Source organism: Falco peregrinus, chromosome 3 (genome assembly GCF_023634155.1).
Source record: "Falco peregrinus isolate bFalPer1 chromosome 3, bFalPer1.pri, whole genome shotgun sequence".
NCBI classification, from domain to species: Eukaryota; Metazoa; Chordata; class Aves; order Falconiformes; family Falconidae; genus Falco; species Falco peregrinus.
In genome coordinates this window covers 121662909-121683988 of record NC_073723.1, presented here as the reverse complement: position 1 = coordinate 121683988, position 21080 = coordinate 121662909, and the positions used below count along the sequence as shown (strand labels likewise).

The 21080-nt window shown below is 47.3% G+C and overlaps 1 protein-coding gene across 10 annotated transcripts in view; it reads left to right on the top strand.

Annotated features, from left to right (window-relative positions):
* Positions 1-21080, top strand: part of HIVEP3 (HIVEP zinc finger 3) — a 114875-nt gene that overhangs the window by 81966 nt on the left and 11829 nt on the right. For all 10 annotated transcript variants that reach the window (XR_008746428.1, XM_055799383.1, XM_055799380.1 and 7 more), the window contains 2 exons: positions 8940-9115; positions 17791-17889. Coding sequence is in view for 9 of the 10 variants with exons in the window: in XM_055799383.1 (XP_055655358.1) it covers positions 8940-9115; positions 17791-17889 (275 nt within the window). In the remaining variant the exon portion in view is untranslated. The remainder of the gene's footprint in view (positions 1-8939; positions 9116-17790; positions 17890-21080) is intronic.

Below are 21080 nucleotides of genomic sequence, written 5' to 3'. Positions count from 1 at the left end.
TTTTTCTGAAATAGATGTGTTTTTATAGCCATTTGCAACAGCAATTAAATGATTAAAGTGTAGAGAGGATGAAGTTGTGTAACAGCAGATAGAGCCATAATGAGTATAACCATAATTTTATTTCTAATAGACTAGAAGAGGTCTGATGCCACAACCCAAAGCTGAATCAAGCTTTCTCTCAAGCATAACATTTAGAGAAGTAATATAAAACTGCACTGCTTTTGCAGTTTTATTTCCATGTACAACATTTGCTGGTATTGTGCTTGCTCTCTGTTGGATTAATTTAATTGAAGGAAGTCCTGTGGTCTGTTTTGGACATACGACGCTGCTGGAGGGCCAGCTTCAGGATCAGGGATCAGCTACAGCTGTCAGTGGAGCAGTCCTCCCACCACAGACCAGCTCGCACACTCCCAAATGCTCTTCTCCCTGTAGCCCACAACACTTCTTCAATCAAAATAGGCTCTATAGGCAAAAGGATTTGCTTTTGCTGATGGAGAAATGCCATTAAAAGTCATTCTCTGGCCTGTGTTTTTATGCTAGTAAAAGCTTCTTGTGTGGATTTGGGTTGTTTATGCATATTTTCTGTATTACTCTCACTCTGGCTGTTTGTCTACCTCTGGAGATGCTCTGTGTGTTTTACAGAGGTGTCAGCATTTGTGTCAGCTCTACCAGTGAATTTACAGCAAGAAGCTGTGTCCAGTGAAAGGTGCTTTAAAGGCTGAACATGCAGGAGGTGTTATACTGCTTAAATTCATGCCACGGCTTTGTGCAGGGTAAATATACTTGAAGACATTGGACATCTTTTTTTCGTATGTAGCTTAAATTTTCCACTTTTTGGTTTTACTCTGTGGTTCTTGGGATAACTGTCAATATTAAATGTCTCTTCATCCTGACTATGACGTACATCTTTCCAGACCATTAGCCTCCCTAGACATTTTACTGCCTGTGGTTCGATATGATGTTTAAATTGCTCACTTTTGGTACACTTTCCTCTCAAATTCATCTTTGCACCCATCTCCTTCACCAGAGATGCTGTTTCCCTTCCATTTGTTCCGGTTTGCTAGCATCATTCAGACTTCAAAACCCAAAAACCTGGACACAGTGTCCTAGATGTGATCACATCAAGAGAAGTTTCCTTTGACTTGATGTTTCTACATTGACCTCCCCATGTCCTGGTGGTCTGGCTGCCTTGTCACAGGGCAGTGCTATAGGAAGCAACTCCTGTGGCTTTTTTCAATGATATATGGGCTCTGCCAGTGTTCATGTTTTGTTGGAAGCCTGGAGAATCACTGATCTGCTTTTGGACAGTGCCTTGACCACCCATGGTGCTAGCATCACTTCTGAAGCAGCTGGCTTGTCCCACGCAGCCCCAGTGCCACTGAGGTCGTGCTGACAGAGCTGTGATCGCAAGGAGCACACTGTGGGGATACACCCACTTTATTGCTTCCCATTCAAAGAAATGTGGAAAATTGCCTTAGGTAAAATCTGAGCTGTGAAGACCCACCAAGGATATTATAAAAAGCAGAAAGAGTAACTTAGGCCTGAGCTGTCCTGTATGATCTTTTTCTTTTGCAGTGCCACAAAATTCCTCTTCCTCCTATCTAGGCTTAGATTCCCGCAGAGAGAAAAATGAGCAGGATGCATTTATTCCTGAAGTTGCCTTTAGAGTCTTTTGCCGAATTGATGTCCATTTTGCAGCTGTGGTGATCGGCATTGCTGGCAAGCCAAGGGGACATCTTGCTCAGTGGGACACCCACGCTGCCAAGGAGTACAGGTTTCCATGCTGGCAGACATGCTGTCCGGTGCTTTATGTGTGCTAGTGACTGTACGAGTAATGACTGTACGAGTAGTGACTGTATGAGTAGTGCTCCTGTCCCCCGGGAAGTGCCTCATCCCGTGGCACCCAGCACGCAGGGGGTTTACATGCAAGAAAGCTGGTGGGTCTTTGATCATCCCTCTTTTTACCTAAGCAGACTGGATGATCATAAGCAACATCTTCCTCGTTGAGGTGCTGCTCTTTGGTGAGGCTAGAGATGTTCCTGTGCAAAATGATTTAAAGGGTTTCTTTGAAAAAGTATGATCTGTTATTGATAGGACTTGATGCAGAAATAACAATATTCAGTGCTCAGAGTATCATGGAATCATTTGAGTTGGAAAAACCTTTGAGATCATCAAATCCAACCGTTAACACAACACTCTCGAGCCCACCACTAAATTATGTCCCCAAGTGCCACATCTATGTGTTTTTTCAGCACCCCCAGGGACAGTGACCCCCCCAGCTCCCTGGGCAGCCTGTGCCAGTGCCTGGCCGCCCCCTCAGTGAAGAAATGTTTCCCAACACCCGACCTGACCCCCCCGGCGCAGCCTGAGCCCGTTTCCCCTTGTCCTGTCGCTTGTCGGCTGGGAGGAGACCGACCCCCCCTGCCTACACCCTCCTGTCCGGGAGCTGCAGGGAGCGATCAGGCCCCCCGAGCCCCCTCCTCTCCAGGCCGACCCCCCCCAGCCACCCCAGCCCCCTGCCCGGCTCTGGACACGCTCCAGCCCCTCTGCGTCCCTCTGCCCGTGAGGGGCCCAACGCTGAGCCCAGGGGCGCGGGGCGGCCCCGCAGCGCCGAGCGGGGGGGCGGGGGGGACGGGGGACACGGGCACTGCCCTGGTCCTGCTGGCCACACCATTGCTGGTGCAAGTCAGGAGGTGCATGTTTGAGATTCTGTGAATTCCATTTACTGGAGGGATGATTGGTTTTCCTGGTACAGATGAGATTTTGGCAGGAGATAAAATGAGAGTATTTATCACTTGCTCCTTCTGAACTCCTAAATGATATGTACACTTAAATAAGCTGTTAAGCTCCTTTAAGAGTGCCATATTATAATTTATCTTTGCAAATTTCTACTCCAAACAGAAAATTCCTATATTACTAGCCAAAAATTAAGTAGTTAGTAATTAAAAGACAATCTAACTGCTACTGGGTAATAATGTTTTATTAATTCTGTGTTAACATATTTGTTGGGGGAATATTTAGGATGAGAAGCTTGAGCCACATTAGCACTCATAAGACCAAAAAAATCCTGGATATGTTCAAAATCTTTGAGTTGTGCCTCTAAAACATTAAAAGCCCAGTGCATCAAATGAAGCGTTCCAAATTTTTAAAAACAAGTCAAGTCAGCATTTTTCCCCCAAAATGGAAAAATTTCTTCACCAAAAGGGTTGTCAAGCACTGGCACAGGCTGCCCAGGGAAGGCAAGGAGTCACCATCCCTGGGGGTGTTTAAAAGTGATGTAGATGTGGCACTTGGAGACATGGGTTGGTGGTGGGCTCGGCAGTGCTGGGGTAACGGTTGGCCTCAATCATCTCAAAGGTCTTTTCCAACCTAAATGATTCCGTGATTCTATGAACAAACTTGAAACGGTCGCAGAAGCTTGGGGAGAAGATGTGCTGGTTTTCATGTATTTCTTGTTGCTCCTTGTGTGGAAGAGACATTGGCAAAGCCGCAGGGTTTCCGATCAGACACCAAGCACCTGCGGTCAGTGCGTCTGTCATGGTGTCTCCCCACTTCCCCCTTCCACCCTGCAGCCCCAAGCAGCCATGGACCTGAGATGTGTGAGGGAGTCCTGAAAGGGAGCCGTGCTGGTAATATTTAATCATCCGCTATCAGCGATCAGAGGGAAGATTTGTGATAGGGCACATCCATCCAGCTCCTCTGCATCAGCAAAGAGCCCCATGCACTGGAGGCATTGCAGCACGTGGGGGTAGGAGCAGCGGCTGCCAGGCGCTCGTCCCATGCCAGCAGTATGTGTTGCTGATTAACAGATGTAATACCCCTCGGCCTCTGTGAGATTCCCCATTAGTACAAGCCAGCTACTTGTCTTTGGATCAATCCCCATCTGTTACCTGAATCGGAGCCCACTCAAAATGAGGGTCCCCTTGCTCCAGGCACTGTGCTGTGCCTGCGGCGGGAGATGGTCCGGCCCCGACATCTTACCAAGCAGAAGGCCCCGGGGTTTGCTGCCTGTGAGCTGGTCATCTGGCATAGTGTAATTCTTCCAATGTTAAATCTTATTTTAGCTGCTGATACCTAATTCAGGGGCAGAATGATGTTCATAGAAACACCTTCACACCAGGCCTCTTTGCATATGTCCAGTTAGGGTGGTGGGATCACATTCAGCTCAGGCTCTTCTGCAGCTTCACTGGAGACTGGCAAGTGCTGTTTGCAAAAGATCCATTACTTCAGGCAAGGAGGAGGGAATTTCTGTGCCAGGTCCTCCCATACCCATACCCAGCTCTTTCTCTGTCTTGCAATGTCATTCTTTGGAATTTTTTTGTTTGTCTTGGTGCAATATCCCTGTCTGGTAAATGGGGATGCTAGAAGGTTTTATGATGATTTTAGAAAGCTGGAAATGACATTGTCTGGTCTGAATTTTGTAAAGAGATCCTTCTGTTTGTTCTGCTGCAGCTTGGCTTGAGTTAAGGGAGATTTCATACTGTCTGGCCCTTAGGACACACCTCTGCGTGTGGTGGTCCTCAATGTCAGCTGCAGTCTTGCAGGGTCTCCCACCCCCTGTTTCCCTAAGGTCTGCAGCGGGTGAGATGAAGGACTTACACTGCACATGCTGTTTCAGAGCGGGGATTCAGGTGTCACCGTGGAAGAAGTGGTCTAATCATCTAGTAGGGAGCTGTGAGAAAGGCAACAAACTTACTAGTGATAGTGACATTATAGTAGTTACGCATTTATCAGCAATCTGGCAAATTTTGCGGGTGGCATAAAACGTAAATTAGATTAGTTAATGCCAGGGCAGACTGTCAGGAACTTCTGAAAGATTTAGCCAGGCCAGATGAGTGGTCATCCTGATGACAGATCAAATGTGCCATCACTAAATCCAGAAGACTTACACCGAAGGCAACAACCGGAGCTACTCAGTTCACTTGACTCTGAACTAAATGCAGCAGCTCAGGAAAGGGTTCAGATATCTGATTCCTGTTACTGTGCACCAGAAATCCAAAAAGCAAACAAGTGAGTTTAACAAATGTGAAAACCAGTTGAGGAAATACTTGTTCAGTTGCTGCAAAACTAACCAGAGATGTTCTTTACCATAATATATTGTCAGGCTCCAGATTCTGGAAATTCATAAAATCAGGCTGCCTCCATGTGACTGGCAGAGAATGCAAGTGCAGCTGCTGCGGTGAGGCTGTGACCAACAAGGTCACGTCGGCAGAGACTTTGCAGGGCAAGGAAAACTCCAGGGGGTTGGAGAAAGCAGGAGAGAAGGGGTGATTCAGTCCGACTGTGTCTCAGTGAAGCAGTAAGTCCCCCAGAAACCTGCTCTCCCTTCCTGCCTGTGAACCACCAAACTTCCTTCCCCCTCCTCTCTCCGAGGTTTTATTGTGTGGTTTTCAGCCACAGGAAGATTTTGGATGTGCTCACAGCACTGAGAGGGGAAAAAAAAAAAAAAAAAAAAAAGAAGAAAAAGAAGTGTCTGTGGCTAAAAAGGATAGCCAGGTATTTGTACCAGCAGATATTAAGAACTAAGCCTGCTAAAGCCTGCAAAGGAATAAATGCTTCATGGGTTTAGGTTTCAACTAGGTGTAAGGGAAAAAGTGGAGACAAAGCTTTCTCAAGGTTCATGTTTTCCCGTTGCTGCGTTCCCTGTGGCTCCTGACAGCAGTGACTGGTTTGGGGCCGTACAGCTGAACCTGGCGCTGCCTGCGGGTCCTCTCATGCTGCCATGGCTGCGCCAGCTCCTCTGGTTCTGAAAAGCATTTGTGGTGGTTGCGTGATATTCAACACAGGCATTTGCTAGCAAAACCCAGCAAATAACCTTTCAAAAAAGCATCAAATAACTGAATTTGTATCTTTTTGTGTGTTTGTTTGAAAGAACTATTTCCTGAATTAGTCTCCAAGCTTGTAATGACCAGTTAGCTCCCTGGGTTTCAGATCATCTCGGTGTTAGATGGGAGCTGTGAGTCTGTAGGAGGTGTAAGTTGCTAACTACAGGGTTATGAATTCCACAGTGCTCTGGCAGAGAAGCCCAGATTTGCTGACACAAACTCCAACTGTGGATATTAAAGGGATCTGGTTACAGCAAACGTTATGGAGCAGGAAGATCCTTTGTCTTCACATGAAGTGAGCTGTCACTGATTTGTCTTCCTGAGGCAAATCATATGAGCCTATTGGATCCACAGAGAAACCCGTGTCATACGGAAGTAATTACCTCCATAAACATACTATAGCCTTCAGTGTAGACAGATGGCATTTGCAGCAGCCTTCTCTATGTTATGGAAGTGTCACCTCCCTTGCTTTCTTCTTGTTTGTTTTGGTATTTAAGTTACCTTTCTTTTTCTCTTTCTCTCCCCTCCCCGTGTGTTTCACACACCATCTCAGGGAGCTGTAGAAAAATATCTGTGTTGAAGGATGGCTCAGTCTCACAGAGCGTCAGATAAACTGCAATGTCTAATTTCAGATCAAATCACGTGTCCCTTTTTATCCAGGAAAAGCCAGCCCTGATAGTTTTAATGAGGCTGAAGGGACTGTTGGACACAAAGAACTTGCTTAGAGATTTCCATGTGAGAGTGTATTTGTGGGTAGTGCAAGTACAAGGCTGATAAAGGAGCAATTTCAGTTTTTAAACGGCAAGGTGATTACCAGCACAATGACAGAAAGAAAGGAGGGCAAGAAGGAAGCTTCAAATATAAATTTGAACAGAAGGAGAGGAATCAGGATTCCTGACCTCCCTTTGCTCCTTTTGTGGCTTTAGCGTTAAGTCACTGACTGAGGAAGGGACACTGGCCATCCCTAACCATTAGTTCTGTGTGCCCTGGTGTCTGCAGGGCTAGATGGGGAGAGCTGGACTCGCCTGGGGGGGAGGCTGGCCATCAGTGTGTGCTCTCCAGCTCAGGCCCCTCTGGCCAAATAGTGAGAACCTCGTGATGAAAGGGTTTTGGTATAGGGGTTTTGCTGGGGTGGAGGTGGGGGGGAAGGCGCAGGGTAGATGGCATTGCTGTGGCTTCAGTTACAAGAGGCAGAATAGAGTATCTGGGCTACCAGCTGACCCTGGTTATGGTCTGGAGAACTGCTGATACTGAAAGACAGAAGTGGAAGCTGTTCCCCCCACGTGTAGCCATGCACACCAAGACCTGGGTTTGCTGGTGCTGCTACTGGTATTTCAGGCTAGACTGGGGCTATCAAGACACCCGTTTTCCCTCTCTTCTCTAGCCTATGTCTGAACCTGCGTGGGAGATCTGTGACCTCATCACCTTAGCGCATGGGCAGCTCATCATCTTTTAAGCATCTGCTCACATGTCTCCTATGAAGCAGAGAAGTGGCTCAGCCTGCCCGTTACAGAAAAGACCTTGAGGCAGAGAGGCCAGGACTTGGCAGAGAGGAGGGGTTTAGCCCAGAACTCCCACCTACCAGGTGACACCCAGGCAGACCATTCTGAACATCACGTGTAGTAGGTCCCCCAAACACTCACGTGGAACTGAAATTCCCTGTATGCTTCCTAAGTGAAAGAAACAATACGGGGTTAAGGGCATGTGCATTCTGCCTGGGAGGGGGTAGATCAAGGGGGTCGTGCAGTGACCTACCTGCTTTTAAATCCACACTTGGGGGTAACGGGGATGTATTTTCTTGGATGCATCCTGTACAGGCCATGCCATTATCCTAGCACTTCAGGGCTGGATTCATGTCCTTTTTGTATATTTTACTCAGTTTAAATTTTTTTTTTTTTCATTATAAATACGTATTTTTTTAGAATGTACTATATCTTCACTTACTTAAGTGCTCAAGCTATTCCTAGTGCTGCTGTTTGTATCCAGTTTCTCTTCAGTCTGGCTGCTGTTTTCTCAACATTCTGGTTTGGAAAAGGCTTTATTGGGAAGATGTGACTGATGGTGTTGTGTCTTCGGATCCCCTATTAAGATGCCTGGATGTTTGGAGATTTCTAAAGACCAGAGATAATTCATACTGGATAGAAAAATGAGTTGCAAAAAGTACCACACTTCAAAAATTTGGCCTCTTAAAAATCTGAGGGGACCAATTTCGTGGTACCTTATTCTTCTTGTGCTGCAAGTACAGGAAATTGCAGACTCCATTTGCTAAATGGCAGGAGGCTAAATGATTTGTCTCAGTCTTAGAATTATTTTTCAAACCCCCATGACATAGCCTTCCCTATGCACTAATGCAGGGACAGAAAATAAATGAATACACAGTGTGAAGGAAGGATGACCAATCTCATTCTCTTGGGTAAACCTAAGTGAGGTATTGAACCATGTATTAAAGAGTCTGATGTCTGTGGTGCTTACATTTAGTACTAGCACAACATAGTTTTAAAAATTGGTATTTTCTTCTCTTTGTGTCCATTCTGGGTGTCTCATTCTAGCAGGAGTCTGTGCAGGGACCACAGCTTGCAGTGTGGCATCACAGCCTTCTCAGATGGCTCTCGCTGTTGCCCCAGTGGGGGGAAAGGCTGTGCTGCAGGAGGCTCAGGGTGTATTTTCTCAATACTTTGCATAGTGCGGTGACAGACCGTGCATATTTTGAAACACAGTATAAGCTGAGAGAGATGGTTCAGGCAACCAGGCTGGACTGTGACATATCTTATTCAGACTATTCTGAGTGCATTGGTTGGTGTTTGAGGATGGGGAAATTCAGGACATTTGGGTGGCTTTGTGACTTGTCTCAGACTTTGGGCTATTTGTCTGTACAAAGAAGCAGATGCAGGACACGAGGACAAACCCAGACAAGGAAGCAGGCATCTAGGCAAAAGCTTTGGAAGATATTTTGAATTTAGCCTAATTACCCAGAGCTAGCAAATGGTAAATGAGGCTGGTGGTGTCAATAACATGCTGAATTAATCCAGGAAAGTTGTGACTACTTTTGAGGTGGGAATCTTCTTTTTTTTTTTTTTTTTTTTTTTTTTTTACCATGACACCTGTTGCTCATAGGTACAAATCAAACGAAGAGTATGTGTATGTGCGAGGCCGTGGAAGAGGGAAGTATGTATGTGAGGAGTGTGGAATTCGCTGCAAGAAACCCAGCATGCTGAAGAAACACATTCGCACGCACACAGACGTCAGGCCATATGTCTGCAAGTACTGTAACTTTGCTTTTAAAACCAAAGGTAAGAGACAGACAGCTCCTAGCTCCTCTGCTTAGTATTTGACTTACAAGCCTTCTTGGGGGCACTGGTGAAGGGGAAGGGAAAGCCTTCCCAGGGTCTGGAAAATCCCAGGAGTCAGAGGGAGGGGGATGAGGGAGTCTTAAATTGGCTGAAATGTTCCGAAGAGGACCAGTCATGCGTTAAGTTGATGTGTGTTGTGGTGGAGAGCACTGGCTGCATGTGCCAGTCTGCAGCAGAGCATCTGCACCATCCGATTTGAGCTTCTTAAAGGGAATGATCCTGGAATACAGCTTCATTGGCAGGGATTTATAAACCAAACCACCCCAAAGTGAGAGCAGGAGCTCCTGGGTACAGGCACATTCCTGACCGAGCACCTGGAGACAGTCTTTGGGTGGCTTTTTATGCTAGTGCTCTCAAGATCTGTTTGCGCTGCACATTTCCATCCTTCGCAGCTGCATGTCGCTTTGACATTTTCTATATCATATCAACAGACTTCTTTCTCTAAAGATCTCCATTCCAGGACATCTAGTCATTAATGATCCACAACCTCATTAGCACCGGATATTCTTTGCAAGCGACCTTCATCATTGCCTCAGTGAGTGTGCGAGTGAACTCTGTCAGGAGCATGCAAAACCACATTGAAAAAAAAAAGTTTCTTCCAAGAGACTGTGGGTAGTTTTCAAAAGTCCCAGAGGTGCCCAGGTCCCTTTAACTTCCCGTAAGACTCTGGCACCATGGGTTTGACAACTCTCCCCACCATCTTTGGTTACAGCAAGTCTTGCAATAAAAATGCCAAGTTCATTTTCTCTGTTACAGTTTGACATAAATATAAAATGTCTATTGTAGCTCCATCATTGCAAATCTCAGAAGATGACACAGCTGGGAAAGTTAATTTTTCAGGAAGAGCATCAACCCCCAAAACGGTGCTATGCAAGAAATTGGCGCAGTGTGGGTGTGGGGAGGAGGCACCGTGCGCTGCGTGAACCGCAGCAGGGCTGCTTGCCTGGCAGTCCCAATGAAGGGCATGTCCGTGCCAGACAAGTGACCCCGACACCGGGTGATTCAGGCTGAGCGATGCCTGGAGCTGGCGGCTTTGTTGGTAAAGCTGGTGGGTGATTTCTGGGCAAAGACATGTTGGCAATCACTGGGTATATGGGAGCATGGGGAAGTGATACCAAATTTGAGGCTAAATTCTTATCAGACACATGCAGCTGATCCGAGCGACGGTTCTTTCCCTCCCAGCCTGGAGCTATTTCTGATCCATTTTCTTTCTCTTTCCCTCTTGCTTTTGTTACTTTGTTCTGAAGTTTTCCTTTGAGAGGTGAATCCATTCAGCCTCTTCCATCTCTTCACCTTTCTTTCCACCATGCTTCTGTTAGGCTTTTATTCAGGATGCTGTGATCAAACCATCCTTTTCACCATGTCTCTAGCTGCTTTGCTCTTCATCTCTGCTCCCTTGAAGCACACAAACCGGCAGCGCTGACGGTGCCGATTGCACACTGCAAATAGATGCTTGCCTCCAAGGGGCTTCCCTTCTTTAACTTTGCAGAGACTTGCATGAGGAAGGCAGCATGGAAATGCTTCCTTCAGAAAAACAGCCCAGTATGGGGATTTGTATGCAAAACTATCCATTTGCCTGTGGATGCATGAGGGGATAGAACTTCCTGGGATCAGTGATTTCAGGACAAATAGTTGCATGATGGTAATTTGGAATTGCATGGAAATGGCTCTTTGCTGGAAGGGGAGGGGACAGTGGGAGCCCTGGCTGTGACAGTCAGAGCCCTGGCTGTGTCCTGTGGGCATGATCATATGCCGCGTAACTTTGCAGCACTTGAGTAAAAGCTCTTTGCTTTGCTGATGGAGACACAAGGACCTCTGGAACAGTTACTGGGAAGTGAGGAAAAGATCAGCCTTGTGTGCTGATAAAATCATCAGTTAAAGGCCAGTTACAGAATCATTGCTGTTGGTGATGGAGTGTGAACCGGAGGTTTGCAGAACTGGATGTTTCACAGCTTGTTTTGCAGACGTCTAGAATAAGTTTATTTGTACCCTGATTCATGAGGATCCTCCTTCCCTGTGTGCAGTTTTGCGACCACATTTAATTGCAGAATGGAGAAACTGGAGCTCTTGCTACCGGACTGCACTTGCAAAAATATAAGCTGAGTTGAAGCTCTTTAGAAATCCGCTTTCCAAAGTTAATTTTAGCCTTTAAAGTAAACTCAAGGGGGCTATCTGTGGAGCTGTCTTCATTTTGGCTGTGGTAGATCTCTCCAGCATGATCTAATGCTCTAAACTCTCAAGTAGGCTGGAAGCGGTGAAATGTTTTTTATTATGATGTTTGATGAGGATCTTTATCTGGTTAAAATGTCTCCCTCCCCGCCCCAGAAAATCCGTATCTGTGTTCCAAGAACCTGGAGAATTTTTGTAAAAGGAAGAGCTTTAAGTATTTTCCTCTTTCCACTAATTACACTGCTTGTCTGCTTTTTGTGCATTTCTGTCAGTGTAAGCAAAGCTGTTCCTTTGGGTTATAGAACTGTAAGGGATTTTTTTAAATAGTTATTATTATTTTAAAGCAAATCCATGAGATTTTTGTATGCTCACTTAGCTGATGGAAACAGCAGTCTTGGAAATTTGGTTTGTAAAGATTTATTTGATTTTACGTTTCTGGACCAGATATAAATGTGCCTCTTTAATGAGGTGTTGCTGCCTCTACTGCAGTAGCGCTCTCCTGGGGGCTGTGTTACCATGGCCTCCAAGAGGTTGTTTCGGAGAAGTTAAGCAGCTTCTTCATTGTTTTCTTACCAGGAAGGAAATGAAGAAAAAGTTGCAGTCTTAACAATTCACCCTTTCAGAAAGGTCAGGGGGAGCTTTTCCCTTGAGCACCATCCCGGAGGGGACACAGGGACTGCCAGCCTTCCTTTGTCACTCATCTCCAGCCCCCCGAGGGAAGGGCAGCCCCCCCTGCACTCCTTCTCTTGGGTCATGTGGGGATGTGGGTCAGTGTTGACACATTCATTCCCCTCCTGTGCAGACATGATCCTTTTCCACAGCTATTTTCTGTTCTCGTTCAGGCTTACATCAGACTCTCACGTCCTGATTGCTTAAGATTTCTTTAAAACTTCTGGGCAAAGCATGTGGAGCAGCTTGCTGTGTCGATGCCGCTGCCTTTGCTGGGAGGTCAGAAGGGACAAGGAGCTGCATATTAATTTAAAAGGTGCTTGTGTAAAGGACATCAGTGCCTGTTGGCTGGAGATACCCATTTGATAGTCTAGTCCACTCACAGTTTCCAGACACCAGACTTCTTCATGTCCTCAGCCATAGTCTTCCTTTAATAAATTAGTTTGCAGTTCCTTAAATCAGCACATGACAGGCACTGAGGTTATTGAACATGTTAATATATTAAAGGCATTACCCCCTCAGCCCTTAAAGGCAAGGGTATAGCTGCACAGTTTATTATTATTACTGCTCTAGCAGACTCAGCGCTCTGCTAAGCCTCCTCTGGAAACTACATAGCAGGTCCAACTGGCGGAAAGCTCCGAAAGAATGGACTGCTATTATAGCAGGGCAGATGGATATATAGATTTGCAAAATGTCCCTGCACCCTGTGTGTGCTAGGGCCCTTCCTTAGAGGCTGGGAGGAGGGAAAGGCTTCGAGCATCCCTGTGGAGCCACTGCTGGGAGGAGGCTTTGGTCCCCCTGCTTCTCAGGGTGTCACAAACCTCCGATGGGATGGGGACAGTTATCCTCAGGAATTTGCTGCCTGCTCCCTTACACAATGGGGCGTGAGACGTGTTGCTGGGATCAGAAAATGTCCCAGTGGCCCAGACAGGAGATGAAACAAAACGCTGTGAGTAAAAGGGCTTTTCAGCTTACCAGGGAAAGGTAAAAAAATAGAAACAAGGGCTGGAAGTAAGAGACTGGCAAAATCAAGTGAAATATTAGCTGTTATTTTTTTAAACAGTGCAGCTATTAAGTCTCAGCCCAAGCCTCAATGGGAATTATGCTAATTCTCTGTGTTTTGAAATCTGCAAATCCAGCCTGGGTACCTTTCTGGAAGATTAGTTTTCAGTCAATACAAGCTGATAGGCTTCATCAGAAGTTGGGTACTATTTTATAGCCTGCATCATTACAGGCAGGCAGCCTAGATGTTCAGGTTTTCTCCTTTAATCTTTAAGTCAGTAAGTATGAAAGATAATAAATATTATTTTTTTTAGAACTGAAATCTTTTGCCTAATAAATTACATAAATCTTTCCTTTTCATAGAGTCTCACTTGGGAACATTACCTCCTTGCTGAGACCTAAATCAAGGCCTGCACATTACTTAAGTCACACATAAAACCTATTTCAAGGGTTTATCTGGGATGAAAAGTACTGGCCTGTGGCTGGTTCTCTATGTGTGAGTGCATCTCACAGCAAAATGGGAGTTTGCTAGTTACAGGGCAGCTGTTGCTCTCCTTGACTGTTATTTTAAAAGAGGAGTATGAAAGTACCTGGAAATCTGTCCTGGAAAAGCTGTGAAAAACGTCCTGGAAAGCTGTGAATGTTTGTATCAAAATGTCGCCTTGGATGCTGAGATCATACAGTTGATCATTTGTTGGGGTTTTTTTGTTGTTGTTGTGGTTAAATTGTTCACATTTAAAAGAAGAAATAGAAAGCAGGGTGTATGCCCTATACAGACAGGATAATTTCCCCAGGAATCTTAATGTTTCTGTTGCCTACATTTTGCTTTAACTCTGCCACCTTTAAAATACAATAATGGATATTCTGAAAAATTAATTTCCCTCTTTAACAGGGAAATCACTTCTAGTCCCTATTAAGCTGCTTTAAGTGCTTTTGGAACACTAGAGTTTTAGCTTTCAAAACAACACAAGTATTTAAGCTGTTTTAAGTCCAGAATAAGACCTCACAATAGCAGAAGAGCTTTAGCAGCTGGTAATACATAGTTATAAGCAGGTGTAATGCGAGCGCTGTGCTGATGCTGTACAGACTCCTCCAGTGCAGCAATAACCGGGCTGGGGTCACAATTTCCACTGGTTCCTGAATTTATTTAGATACAGCCAGTTTATTTCAAATCTGGGAACTTTTTGGTATATAATCCTTAAAGAGGACCACTTACCTGCTTAGGAATCAGTATAACTCTTCTGTTATCTAAATCCAGCTTCTCTACCTGGTAGTTTCTCTCTTGCTCCTTCACATGCATTTTTCCCACTGTTCCCAAGGAAGCAGTGCTGTGTGGGACTGAGGCTGGTTTGGGAGTGTGTGGGGTGTTTCAGATGGGAGCCGGAACTCTGTAAGACAAGTAGCTGCAAGTCTTTCCTTGTAGGACTCATACCCAGCTTTTACTTAGGCAAAGTCGTGTTGATTTTACTGGAAATTTGTTGAAGGACTTTAACATTTAATCCTGCCAGCATTAATTGAGGGGTCTGAAACCACAAACTGTAGAAAGAACCCTGATAAGATTAATATCGTTGTCCTCCAAATTGCTCCCAAGATGGTAACTCAGCTTCTCAACTGGAGTAAACAAGCCTCAAGCTTTTAACTGCCTTAAAATGATGCAAACTTAGGTCAGATGAGAATCTGGCCCGCTGAGTCTCCCTTCTCTGAAAGGACAGCAGCATCTCTACTTTGCTGGCATTGCTTCTTGGTGTGCAGGCAGGGTGCTGTACATGGATAGACTGCACCTGGGGATTTGCACCGAGAGCTCTGCAGGCTTACTTTGTTCATCAGCGCGTGTGGGTGTTACCTTATCTCATCAAATGGGAATGGAAGATGGAAAGCAGAGCAGAAAAAAGTAGAAGGCAAAAGAAAGCAACACTTGCAATGAACTGGTCCTTTGGTATTTTGCATAAGCTCATTTGCAAAGTGGGATGGGGGGGGGGTGGGTGGCACTGTCTGTGCAGTGCTTTCCAGCTCAGCCTGTGCAGGCAGCCAGCGTGGGGAAGGGAGGGGAGAAGCCATGGCCTTGCCTTGCACAAGGACAGTTGCCTCCAGTGAAAGAAAATTAAAAAGGAAGTGACACTGATGGCTTCTGGCAGAGCCTGTCAACTCGAACCATTGCCCAGGGTGGAGCTGAGTCAAAGCAGAGGCGCAGTGAAGCGATGGGCAGGGAGCTGCAGCCTGCCGCTGCACCAGCTGGGCTCCCCGTGGCTGCCCAAGTCCTGCAGCAGCAAAAGGGAGAGCGCATGTTCACTGCGAGCAGCGCTGGAGCTGGGACAGCGAGGAGGACCGGGGTGTGTAACCAGCCTTTAGACATCTGAAGTGGCCAAGGTGGCCACTGTATGCCCCCGAGGACCAGAGTCCTTTCCTCGAGTACAGGGGTGCCTGCAGTCTTGCCCAAACCATGGCACTGCACAGTCCCCCTGAGTGATCAATGTTATGCCCTCCCGGTTTAGCCAAAGCCAGATACACACAGCACGGTGAACTACTGAGCTTGTTCTGGGGATGTGGTGGCACCAGAATGCCTGGTGAACCTCCCCTCCCCACTCTTCCCACCATGGGGATCACAACCAAATTCCTGAGAGGCCACAGACACCAATAACCAACAGCCCCCTGCTCACACCAGGCATTTACTTGAGCTTATTTTCTGTGTTTATTGTCACTGGAGGGAAGCCAGGTAGGGATTTTGCTGTGGTAGCTGAGCAAAGATGGGTCATTTTTGCCAGTCAGGGTGTGATGTGCAGTGATGGACAGGCAGCAGCAGCAGGGTTTGATTTCAGCAGATTGAGTCAGTTTGCCTTTTTGCTAGTTAGGCCCAAAGTTAAATTCCAATTCCATGAGGCCACAATTTGGATTCACTGGATACTTCTCAGTGAAACCATTTTTCACTTTAAAACAATGGTGATTCACTGGAAGCAGAAGTGTCCGTGAGAGCATGCTCTCGTTTAACTGGGTGTCTTTGGATTCCACAACACAACTCCTGGTCCAGAGTGGAGAAAGAGAGGTCTGATTCGGAGCAAGGACCCGAGCCAAGCTGGCTTCATCCTCGTACCTGAGTGTCCTAACTGAGAGGCTAAGGGTATTTAGGCATAAAAAAATAATAAATCTCTCTTATTGGAGCTGTTTTGCTGCATTTAAATTATTAAATATCCTTTGAATCCACATCCTAGATGGGAGCCAGATACACAAGGATATATAGTCAGCCTTTGTCTCTCTTGGTCTTTCCTGTTGGAGCTATTCCATTTTATATAAAACAGGCTAAATAAATAATTCATGGGCTAAAGAGAAACTTAACTTGGTAGCTAGATGGTTATGGCAGTCTTCTGAGATGTGAGGGCGTCACGGGTAATTCTCTGCTCCAATGAATAGTTGCTTATTTATTTATACTATCCAGAGCAGTGGGAGGCGAGGTTGATAGAGGCTCTCTGTACTCCCACCCAGCCCAGGGACCGGGGGACTCTGTGCATTGCAGGATACTGGCTGAGGGAACTCAGCCCTCAGCTGAAGGTTATAATAATGTGTGAGAATTCATTTTTTCTTTAATTTTTTTTTTTTTTTGGTGCGAGAAAAAGAAGCCTCATGTTCAGCGCTACTCTCAAGTGCTGGCTAACGGGAACCCTGATGCCACATCGTATTGCTGCAGGGAGTTTGGAGTGCGTAGCCAGCGCCCAGGCTGTGCTGGGAAATTAAACAGCCCTTGGTGGAGCTTTAGCAAGGGCCCAAGTTTCTTCTCATCATCAGCTTAGCCCGTAAAGAGCTGTGGGAGGAAAAGGAAAAACCAATATTTTTTTCTTTATTTCCCCTACCCTTTATTTTTCTCTCTGTTCCACCTACCTACCTTTTCTCCCTCAACAAAGGTTCCCCTTTGTTCAGTGTTTCCCTTGGATGGATACAGGGTTAATAACTGTCTAATTAAAGTGCCTGTAAGTTAGGAGTTAGAATTAGAGAGGTGCCCTGTGAGGCCAGCATGCCCATGAGTTACCCCCTCAGTGTCTCAGAGCATTAAGCAATGCCCTCATCCTGGACAACCCCTTGCAGGGGCTGCTCTTCCCATCCCAGGCCCGAAGAACCCTTGTCAGTGCTCAGCAGGTTTCCCCGTGCTGCCAGCCCGAGTCCACAGGGCTTCACAGGGCGTCTGTGCCTCCTCCTGCTCCAGAGAGCTGAGAACTTTTGCCTTCCGTGCATGCCAGAGCATCTGAGCCATCCTGCTGCAGGGGAGAGGGTGACTGTAGGGGTTTTCCCCGTTGCTGGAATCTTGAGCACTCATTTCAGCAGTGCCAGTCTGCCCTGTGTGCCAAGGAGCTCCTCACCTCCAAGCAGGTGACCCTGTGTGCTGGGATGAGGTGGGACGTGATGCTAGATTGACATGTGTTTCTCTTCCTTACTTGCCTACCATTTTTCTTTGCTGCACCATCACAGCTGAAAGCAATCCAGGACTCTCCTTTCCCCCCAGACGTGTACCCCAACTGTTTTTTCAGGTTGCACAACACCTGAAAGGTCTCACAGCCCCACCAGCACCTCCTCTTCCACCCCAGCACAGCAGCAAAGGAACGAAGGGGAGGATTTAGCCTCATGCCACGGGCTGTTTGCAATGGAGAGTGGTCTGGGGAGAGTCAGGGGCCTCCCCTGGCCCGTTCAGAGCCAAATTCTTAACTTGTAACTGCTGAACTTGCAAAATGACAAAAAAAAAAAAAAAAAAGAACCGTATTGACCAAAATATGTTTTCTGCTTCTTTTCAGGGAATCTGACTAAACATATGAAGTCAAAGGCCCACAGCAAAAAATGTCAGGAGATGGGTGTGTTAGTATCTTCACTGGTGGATCTGGAAGCCGAAGAAGGTAAGTTCTTTCCTGTTATAAAGCTGCCATTGCTGCTGAGCAGGCAGCCCCCCCAGGCAAGATGGGTGCTCCCCGTGCCACCCTCCCCAAGACCTGGAGCAGCTTTGTTCACCCCAGGTCCCTTCCAGCAGCCAAGGGGGGGTCTGCCTGCCTGGGGTGGGTTGTGGGGCTGTCCTGGGGGGCTGCATCCCTAGGAGGGTCTGTGAGCCCCCCTCTCCCAGCTGGGGGTTGTGGCTGTTTGGCTCCAGTGTTTTGGCTGGCTGCAGTGGGGGGCAAGAGTCATCAGATGGGTGGGGGCCATGCTGCCTGTGGCCAGTGCCCTGCATGTGGGCTGTGCGTGTAGCAATAAATAGTGGGTCCCTGGCATGAGAAGGTGCTTCTTGGTCTTGCGGGGTGTCTCTAGCAGTGGGTTCAGGAGGTGGACTGCAGTGCTCTGGAAGAGCCTGGGTCTCTCCTGGCCATAGCAGGAGCCGCTGAAGCAGCAAAATGAGACCTAACCCCAAGGATGAATTGCATGAGGCTGTGAGCCTCCGTTTTGCTGCTGCAAGCACAGTTTGGTGGGTGCAGGAGAAAAATCAGTCCTGGCACCCCTGGTTAGGATCTGACAACATCATTTACTGGAGATGAAATGCTGAGCATGAGCATGGGGTGACCCTTGGTGCGTTGCCCATGCAGGCTGCGATGTTCTTGCAGAGGGGATGCACTCCATCAGTAGAGGAGTCTTAATGTTTCAGGGGATGTCTTCCTCCTGAAAGGGCCTATGGAGGAGGACTTTTCCATAAGCATCACCTTCTGGGGACCTGCCCATCTTACTGTATTTGGCTGATCCCAGGAGACTCCAAACTACCTGTGCAAACCTGGTCTGTGGCCAGAGGGACTGGGGCGTGCATGAGCTGCTCCCACCTCTGCAGGCAGACCCAGCCTGGACCCTGGACGGCTGCTGCGGGCCTCAGCATACCAGGATGGGGCATGAGCAGCACGGGGGCAGCTGCTTCCCTCATCCCTCACTCTCATGGGTCTTTTTCATGTGTGGAAGGGAAGGTGAATCACCTGGGACAGAAATTATCTGGAAATTTTCTCAGTAGGGAAAGAGCCAGCAAAATGAAAATAATGTGCTTTGACATTTATTGGCATTATTCTGAGTGCTTTACAAGAAGATACATTTACCCTGACTCACCTGCTTGGTTTTCATCTACTTATGCACAAACACACACACACAGAGCCTGTCCAAAGGCTCTGTAAATTCAGGAGTCTGTCTGTTCTTTTAGAAGGATGCATGACTCTCTTATGGAGTAATTTCCGCCCTGGTTTATAGTATCTGCAGCTGAATTTCCCTAAAGTCATCCCAAGAAGCAGATCTCCTCCTGGGAGGCTGGGCAGCATCAGGCAGGAGTGTGGTGACCATAAGCACTCCTGTCTCCATCAGAAATGTTGAGGGAAAAGTGAGGAAGGTCTCCAAGCTGGGAGATGAAGGAAGATGGAGAAGTCTCGTGTATACTTAGCTGTTTGAGCTGGAAAAAGATATTTTACCCAAATTATTGGAGGCTGCGCTCCGACAGCTGTTAAGGGTTAGGTTATGTGTCTCCAGGGAACATTTAGATGTTTTTACAATTGTTATTCTGTTTCCTTTAGCAAGACCCTGACTATTCGGGGCTGGAGCCACAGCACAGGAATGATGGGGAAGAAGCCTTAGGGGTAGCAGATCTCAAGTCCTCATGAAATTTTGGGTGATGTGCATTTGTGTTCAGTGGGTCGTTTGCATTTATAGGATGCACATACCAGCTGTAGAGGAAGGAGGGGCTCTGGGGGCACAGGTCTGTCTCTCTCACAGTGTGTTTATTCCTGGATAAAACACTCAGTGCCACAGTCAGGGTGGTGGTTTCCATTTGCACTGCATTGCAGGCTGGTCATGACACCATTGACCCTTCCTGGCTGCCACCCCAGAAATCCCAGTATGAAGGCAGCTCTTGTGGCTGCCTTTAGCATTTTTTCCCCCTGTTTCACCCTCCTGTCTCACCCCAAACAATTTTGATTCACCCATCCCTGGGATCCATTGTACCACAGCCCACAAGGGTTTGTTGACAATGGGTTAAAATGAACTTCATAAAACACATGGCGCCACAGTTATTTTTATAAAGTGAACATCAGCTGAGCAAGTTCTGGAGACAGTGCTGTGAGCCAGGGAATGTTAACTCGGCAGGAACAACAAACAGCGCTTATCACCCCAGCTCCCTGCTGAGGTCAAGTCCATCAGAGGCTTTATTGGGAAAGGGGCTGGTTCCTGGGGCATGGGCAGTGTCACATGCTTCCTGCTTCATAGGTAATTGAAAATGACTGTGTTCCCCTGCATAGCCCAGGGTAGGAACAGGGTTTGCTCCGCCGCAGGCTGCAGCCCTTCATGCCGCAGGGTCAGCTCGTGGTGCAGGTGGCTCCCGGGGCTGGGGAGGCTGTGCCCGCCGAGTAGCCCTGGCCACTGGGACCCTCTAAAGTGCTTTAAGTCTCAGGTTTTGGGTACTGAAGGTTAGAAATGCTGTCCCCCACAGCGTGCTTTATACTTGGGTATCTTCGTGCTGGTTAATTAAACTGCTGGGGACATATGCAGGCACTGGGATGCCATCGTCTCCACTTAAACTTCAGGAGCAATCAGCAAGACATCTGTGGTTCAGGCCATCTACCACACTTCCAAAAAAATGCTGAGCATAGTTTGGGAACTGGTGTTCCTGCAGAGGAGGATGGATGCAGCCACCCTGTTTTGCAGGCACAGAGGTGCAGATGCAGAGCAATCTGATGGGGCTGCAAGACTTGTGTCTCTGTCCCAGGACAGATGTAGCTTGGCGGGCTGATGCAGCTGTCCTTGACCTGAACAGACCATGGCTCAACTTGCCGGCAGAGAACCTGTAGGGGACACCTGAGGAGTCCCCCTGGCTGAGCAGTCCCAAGCCCCCATGATCCCCAGTGCAGTAGCACTGCGCTCAGGGGACCAGGACAGGGGAGAAGGGAAGAGCCCTGAGGCATTACCAGACACCTGTGCACCCTTTCACAGTGCCTCTCCTGATGTGTTCAGGGTTGGGCAAAGGGCTATCCCAGGCCATGCAGAATAAACATCAAACAAAGGCTAAGGCTATCTGGGCTAGCTGACAGTGTGCTGCTCTGCTGCAGGGGATGGCTTTCTTCCTTTTATATCTGCTTGA